The following is a 7,668-nucleotide window of genomic DNA, read 5'->3' on the forward strand; positions in this document are numbered from 1 at the left end:
TAATAACATTCCTTTATACTAATTATATTGTTAATAGTTGGTGAAAAATAATTACTGAGCTTCTTACCGGTTCTTCAAAGAGAATTATTCCGAAGCTTTACATTTTAAGTGAATCCTGTAAAACGACGATTTAAAGTTTTCAGCTGCTAAGAGCATAACTAATAAAAATATTTTAATGTTGTCATAGTAAAATAAAAATAGAATAAATATTTAATATTTCATATATTTAGGGCGAAATACACATAGGAACCACCATCAAACTATTCAATAACTATACCTACCTGTATTATATATATATATACCTACCTATATAACTATTAAATAACTAGGGACCCGCTCCGGCTTCGCACGGGTGCAAAACTGATACTGTATTGAAGAATTTGTTTATTTACATCACATTAGAAACTTCTAAAATGATCAGTGTTTCTTTACTATATTGTTCATGTATTACTTACGAAAACCTTCCCTCTCGAATCACTCTATCTATTGAAAAAAGCGCATCCAAATACGTTGCGTAATTTTAAAGATCTAAGCATACAGATTACAATTTATACAACATTGTAATCTATATTGCAATCATATTTCACGGTTCACAATGTTTCGACAGACTTGTCAGTTTACAATCTCACGAGATAGATTGTAATCTAACGATGTTTGTAATCTTCATCATCATCATCATCATCAGCCCGTTTTAGTCCACTGCTGAACATAGGCCTCTCCAAGTGTACGCCACTGTGGTCTTTCTCCGGTTACTCGCATCCAGCTTCTGCCTGCCGCCTTGCGTATATCGTCACTCCGCCTGCCTGTGTGTAATCTTACGGTGATATATACTTGTTAGAGTATTTTTTTACACTTTGTATAACTATAATTTATTACAATAATTTAGTTAATAATATATCGATTGACTATTTTTAGAATATGTTGTGATGTTTTAATTTTTCACGATTAATACTGGCCGATTGTCTGATACTGGCCGGTAAGAAAGGGAATGTCAAGAAATCGAATGCGGCTGCAATGTTTGGTGATAATTATTATTAATTTGGAAATAATGAGAATGATAGGCTAAATTTGGATATAAAATACGGTATGTATTGTAAAACACTGGTTAGTGGATAAAATGCATGTGAAAATAGTGTTAACAAATGAATCTGGAAGAATATCGTTGCTTAAACTCGTGATCATATTAAGATAATTTAGTGTAAATCTGACGTATATGACGTATTACTAGTAGTATATATGACGTATAACTAGTAGAGCCGTAGCCCGTGACATTGCTCGTTTTAGGGTGTTGGTAGTCATGTGTTCACATCACAATTAAGTTTAGCGGTTTGGCCTGGTTGGTGTGGCTTGCACATTTAATAGTTAAAACTTAAAGTGAAATTTTGTATTAAACAATCTTTTTTTTTTAATTATATCCGTATCTAATCTCTTACAAAGGTTCTATTCTATTATGAATCTGTTTATACAATATTTAAAGACAATATTAAAAGTTTCGTTGGAAGTCTATGACACTCTAAATATAATAAGTAATAATCAAATTACGAAGTTTTGTTTTAAAACCTTTATTAGAATGGCTTTTTCTGGTCATATTCCCCCCAAAATTGAATTTATAAGTTCAAAACTTTGTCATTTATCGAGCCCACTCGTCTATAACGTACAAATTGGATATTTAAATGAAGTCGAATTTGATATCAGAATATACTTAATTTGGAATTAATTTTCAAGTGAAGTTGGTCCTTAAATAATATTTATTATTAGCTGTCTAAACTTACGAATATACCACATTTCGAACTCATCATTTTATTTGTGTAATAAGAAGTTTTAGAGTATTATTATTTGTTTATTTACATAAATGGTCGTGCTGCAATGTGAAGATACGAAGTCTTCACTAAATGAAGTCACGGAATGAATCTTAATCTAGACAAATCACCTGTATAAGAGGTTTTTTTTTATATAATTTGTCCACAGACGTGTACGTGCCGCTGTTATTTTATTCCTAAGATAATTGTGTATGTTGTTTTGATGTTGCCTTTTATTGCCAGGCAGCATCACAATCTAAATGTTTGATATTACAGATCAAGTGCGTAAACCTACGTGCGTTGCCTATTGTATTATTTATCTACTATTCATTGTTCGTAGCTTTCTTATCCATAAGTATCAAATACAAGTAGTTTCTGAATCACGTATCATAGACTCTTTTACTATTATTTATTAAAACTAATCGTTTCCTGAATTAACGAACATAAGTATATAATATAAATGTAATAAGTTTTATATTAAAGTCTCTGATTTCATACTAATATTTAATTTGGAGAAGTCTGTCTAATGACATTTAGAGTATCCTGTTATTTGTTCATCAGATAATTGGAATCAACGTGACAGCCTCAAGGGATAGAAATGAATATACCTTAATTCCATAAACACAGCAAGTTCGATAAAGCTACGCATACCATGAATGTTCCTGTATACTCCGGTTAAAGGTGTCTGCCCACTATCCCGTAGCATACCATGACCGTACTAGGACCGTTTCAGACAAAAAACTATTATTTGTATTGAGAAGTATGCGACTATGCCCACTAGACCGTTCCGTCACCGGCCGACACCGTAGCGTGCCATGCACGGGCCGTCAACTATTCGTCGGAGGGAATATTTTGCCGGTGCGGACACGCCACTTGCATGGCACGCGACGTTGCCAAACCGCTGCGCGCAGGCGGCTAAACGGTGACTGAGCGGGGAGTATGACCGTTACAAACCCGTTCTAAATGCGTTGTAGCAGTGTTGCTCTGTTGCCTGTCCGTTCATTAGTTCAACGAGAGGCGCGAATGCGTATAGATGTGTAAAAATGGAGGACGAAAAACTAATAGAATGTGTACGTAAATATGAGTTTATATATAATTTACAACATCCGAAGTATATGGATAGTGTAAAAAAAGAAATGGCTTGGAAGGATATTTCGGAACAACTAAAACAACCAGGTATGTCAATTATTATTCAATTATCGTTTATTTGAGTAAGTTATTTAATTACAAAGTAGATATCCAATCTAATTGCCCTTGAGCCGTTTGGAAAAAATCGGCAAATTTATTGCGTATATCAAAAGCGGTAGAAACTGCATTACCTCCTTGGTGTCTTAGGTTGTTAAACTGTACAGGAGTATTAGTTTCCGTAAAGGATACAGTTTCGCTGCGTCTTATGAAATTATGCAATATGCAAGTAGTTAGTACAATTTTTTCGGCATATTCTGGTTTTAAATGCATACGTCTATTATAAATACGAAATTTTTGACTTAAAATTCCAAAAGCATTTTCTACAACACGTCGTGCACGGCAAATGCGATAATTAAAATGGCGTTTCTTGCTATCGTTTATGGACTGTTGTGAGGGATAAGGTCTTAGAAGATTGTTTTTTAAGGGGAAAGCTTCATCTCCTAATATTACACATGGTGCACTGACATTAGTCCCCGGCAAACATCTATTACTGGGGATATTAAATTTATTTTCGAATATAGCTCTGCCCATTTTTGATTTTGACAAAATACCCCCATCACTATCTTTGCCGAAAGCACCAACGTTAACAGCTATGAAGTTATAATTAGCGTCAACTAAAGCCATAAGTACGATAGAAAATGTTTTTTTATAATTAAAATACAAAGAACCACTGTTTGGTGGTGCTAAAATAATAACGTGCTTGCCATCTATAGAAGCTACACAATTAGGAAAATTCCATTTATTCCAAAATTCTTCTATATTTTTTTCCCATTGTTCGATGCCAGGCGTCGGGATACTTTCTCGCAGTACATTTTTTATTACAGCATCACAAACTTCTAACACAGCACGTCTCACAGTACTGATTCCCAAACGATAACTAAAAGCAATGGTTGTAAATGAATCGCCTGTTGCTAAGTACCTGCAAACAAAATATCAATATTAATCGTGTAATTATTTTTTACAGCTGCAGCTTGCAAACAAAGATGGCAAGGGCTAAGGGATGCATATAGACGAGCATTAAATAAGAAAAAAGGCAAAAGTGGACAAGCAGCGAAAAACATTAAGAAATGGAAGTATGAAGATGAAATGGCTTTTGTTGCTTCGTTCTTTGTCGAAAGAAAATCTTTAGAATCCGTTGAGCTGACAAGTGACGATGAAGAGTCACAGCCGAATAGCGCAGGAACTGAAATTCAGAACCATCACTTCAACAATGAGATCGATAATACTGTTGATATTCCTGCTGCAGAAAATATTACAGCCACCGAAATTCAGAACGAAGATGACATTACTGCCAGTAACAAATCCTCACAACCACTACTCAGTCAAGCAAAAAAGGCCAAGACAATAAAGAGAAGTAAAATCCAGCCACCACAAACAGCATCTGCTGTATTGATGTCGAAATTGTTAGAAGCGCAAAATAAATCTCCACGGCAAGACGATGAATTAGACCGATTTTTTTTGCACATATCAGATACAGTAAAGAAGTTTTCTCCTTACTTACAAGCCATCGCAAAAAGCAAAATATTCAGTTTAGTTTCCGAAATGGAATTACAGCAGCTCGCACCACCTAACTTTGTTACAGCTTCACCACCGTATGCCTATGCTTCATCTCCAGCATCGACTTCTTCGGGCGTACAAGCGAGTGCTACACCTATGCCTCCGTCTCCTGAGCTTTGGAACACTAACGAGTGGAATAATAATAATAATCAAGCATAAAGCTTTACCATGAATACTAGATCAAAAGTTTGATTAAATATTAATAATAAACAAATTGTTTTTTACTTACCGTAAACACACAGCAAGCTTTTCTTTAGGTAGCAGGCATTCTCTAAAGTTTGTGTTTTTTTTGACAATGTCATTTTCAATTTTTTTCAGCAAATCGTTAAATTTGAATGTACACATTCGGAAGTACTGAAAAAACTTTTCTTCGTCATCAACTAAGTGCCTGAATAATGTCCAATATTCTCCTTCCGTTTTGCGTTTTTTTATAGAACTGTGAATCCAGTAGCGTCGAGTGTTTTTTGAGCATTCCTCTTCCTCTTCATCCAAAATGATAGCAATCATTGCCAGTTGTTCAATCGTCGCCATAACTATTTCAATATTTCACCACTTTAACGCGTCTACGCAACACTGATATTTGTACGAGAATGAAGCGATGCTTTACGAGTGTATTGAAAGGATTCCTGCCGTGTTACGTACGGGCATCATACAGATTAAATACGGGTTACATACGGGTTGTAAACGGGTTCAGAACGCTGTCGGCCCGCTTCAGTAGGCGAAATAGAGCGTATCGGATTGCTTTCCGTGCCGGATACATTCCTAGCACGGTCATGGTATGCTACGGGATAGTGGGCAGACACCTTAAAGATGCATTAAACAATACAGTAATTTCTCAATAACTCAAAACTGATGTATTGCGTCATTATTAATTGAAAATTTTAAAGCTAAAATATAAAAATGAATATTTAATAATAGAAGCATTACACTATAGTACGACACAAATTAGATGTAGCATCGGAAAATGCAATGAAATGGAAATAAAGCCGATTACTGCCGATTTACACGAACAATAGAAATAGTTCCCTATCGCGCCATTCGACGCTATTCGTCGCTATAGATTCTTGCGTCAGAGAAAGAAAGTGCAGGCAAATCGACGTGTCAAATTGACGAATATTAATATAATATATAATTAGGTCATATGATATTACAAGTTATTACATTTGCGTAAAGATCATATTCATTCACATGAGAAATAAATATTGATAGTTTGGGAGAGCGTACTTAATTCGGATGTGATCGGTTTTACGAATTTTGCCGATACTACAATTAAGTTGTGTCGTACTATACATTACTAATCGATTGACATAAGCATCTTACTCAACTCAACATATCAGTTTACCGATAGCGCCGATCTAGATATTCGTATTACCGTAAGTGCCACGAGTGACATACGAAGTGAGTACTTACAGATAAACCGGCATTGTCGAGCTCGTATTAAATAATATGTCAATTTGTCACGTAATCAATCAGGTACATGAAATTATCTTGTAATGTATTCCTTGTCGTTTTCAACGGGTAATGTTTTTGTTTTATAGTTCATCATTCCTTAAGATGTATGGTGTTTTAAGAATTACATAATATTCGTTTAATTTTTATATCTATTATATATGATGTAAGAGCTGAGATGGCCAGAATGGTTAGAACGCGTGCATCTTAACCGATGATTGCGAGGCAATCAAACTCAGGCAAGCACCACTATATATACGTGCTTAATTTGTGTTTATAATTCATCTCGTGCTCGGCGGTGAAAGAAAACATTTTGAGGAAACCTGCATGTGTCTAATTTCATCGAAATTCTGTCACATGCGCATCCACCTACCCGCATTGGAACAGCGTGGTGGAATATGTTCAAACACTCTCCTTAATGGGAAAGGAGGCCTTAGCCCAGCAGTGGGAAATGTACAGGCTGTTACTTTACTTTTTTTACTGTTATATAGGATGTATAAAGAACTACAATAAATTTCCAGTAAACCTACCGTTATACAATATAGCGAGTATATTCTACTGAATTGAAAGCCTGAGGGGTTGCGGAAGATAAAATGAGCCTTTTTAAATTAAATAATTAGTGATATTATGAGATTTATAAGATTATTTATAATTATCTCTCCTGCATAAAGGTATGCTAGGAGTGGGGATGACAATAGCCCAAGGGAAAGGGATTGCGCTTGTGGTTTAAGGTTGCAAGGCGGCCCGTTTACCTTTAAGTTGTTGACGTATTATTACGTCTCTATATTATTATTATTATTTATTATTTTATGACAACACAACAACAACATATATATAAACAACACAAAGTCGCTTACCGTTGTCTAACCTTATGTATGCTTAGATCTTAAAAATTACGCAACAAGTTTTTATGCATTTGTTTTAATAGATAGAATTATTCGAGATGCAGTATTTGTATACAATATATGTATAGAAAAGAAACACTGACAATTTTAGAAGGTTCTAATGTGATGTCGTATATAACACATTCTATAGTATGTTTAGTATCAGCATTGTACCCGTCCGAAGCTGGGGCTGATCGCTAGTGCAAAATAAGTTGCGTCATAATATGTACTGAAGAATAAGTAATGATAGAAAAATATAATATTTTATACAAAAATATTATATTATACCACACAAAAATCTTTATTAATATGTTTATTTATAACAAATCATATAAATATCGTTTTATTAAAATATGTTGAATTGAAAATAAAATACCTGAGTTTTTTGTCAACGGAATCCTAACAACCTGCGCTACATAATTGAACTCTCTCCATTCATGTGGAATGCCCAGGTATCGTAGCTATTTATACATATCTGTATGTACATATAATATATAAATTTAGCCCTCATATAATGCACAATTTATATCATTACGTTACCCTGCGTCTGCAGTCTCGTCTCGATATGAAACGTCCATCCCAGGACGCCATTCATACGTTCATATTTCCGTAGAAGATTTCAAAGCTTGTACAATTTACATTTTTAACATTCACAATTTGAGATATGAGATTCAACTCCGTAATATTGCTTTTAATATTCCTTCTAACTTTGTAATTTTATGGACCAGAATGTGGGCATTATAAAGTATAAGAAGTAAATGCCCCTTCTGGAGTAATGGAGGCATATTCTC

At 34.5% G+C, this 7,668-nt stretch overlaps 2 protein-coding genes across 2 annotated transcripts; one reads left to right on the forward strand and one right to left on the reverse strand.

Annotated features, from left to right (window-relative positions):
- Window positions 1–2,489: 2,489 nt before the first annotated feature.
- LOC124537888 (transcription factor Adf-1-like) lies at window positions 2,490–4,758 on the forward strand. The gene is made up of 2 exons (XM_047114846.1): window positions 2,490–2,975; window positions 3,952–4,758. Exons 1-2 carry the CDS (start codon window positions 2,843–2,845, stop codon window positions 4,701–4,703), a joined length of 885 nt encoding a protein of 294 aa, XP_046970802.1. The 5' UTR covers window positions 2,490–2,842; the 3' UTR covers window positions 4,704–4,758.
- LOC124537887 (putative nuclease HARBI1) lies at window positions 2,977–5,354 on the reverse strand. Its single transcript, XM_047114845.1, has 2 exons — window positions 4,774–5,354; window positions 2,977–3,906 (listed from the first exon to the last, which is right to left on the reverse strand). Exons 1-2 carry the CDS (start codon window positions 5,073–5,075, stop codon window positions 3,024–3,026), a joined length of 1,185 nt encoding a protein of 394 aa, XP_046970801.1. The 5' UTR covers window positions 5,076–5,354; the 3' UTR covers window positions 2,977–3,023.
- Between the last annotated feature and the right edge of the window lie 2,314 nt (window positions 5,355–7,668).

This window comes from Vanessa cardui, chromosome 19 (genome assembly GCF_905220365.1).
Source record: "Vanessa cardui chromosome 19, ilVanCard2.1, whole genome shotgun sequence".
NCBI lineage: Eukaryota > Metazoa > Arthropoda > Insecta > Lepidoptera > Nymphalidae > Vanessa > Vanessa cardui.

Coding starts and splice junctions, on each gene's coding strand:
- LOC124537888 (XM_047114846.1), top strand. CDS start 2,843: ATGGAGGACGAAAAACTAATAGAATGTGTACGTAAATATGAGTTTATA. Junction 2,976..3,951: donor GGAACAACTAAAACAACCAG/GTATGTCAATTA, acceptor TATTTTTTACAG/CTGCAGCTTGCAAACAAAGA.
- LOC124537887 (XM_047114845.1), bottom strand. CDS start 5,075: ATGGCGACGATTGAACAACTGGCAATGATTGCTATCATTTTGGATGAA. Junction 3,907..4,773: donor AAGCTTGCTGTGTGTTTACG/GTAAGTAAAAAA, acceptor TTTTGTTTGCAG/GTACTTAGCAACAGGCGATT.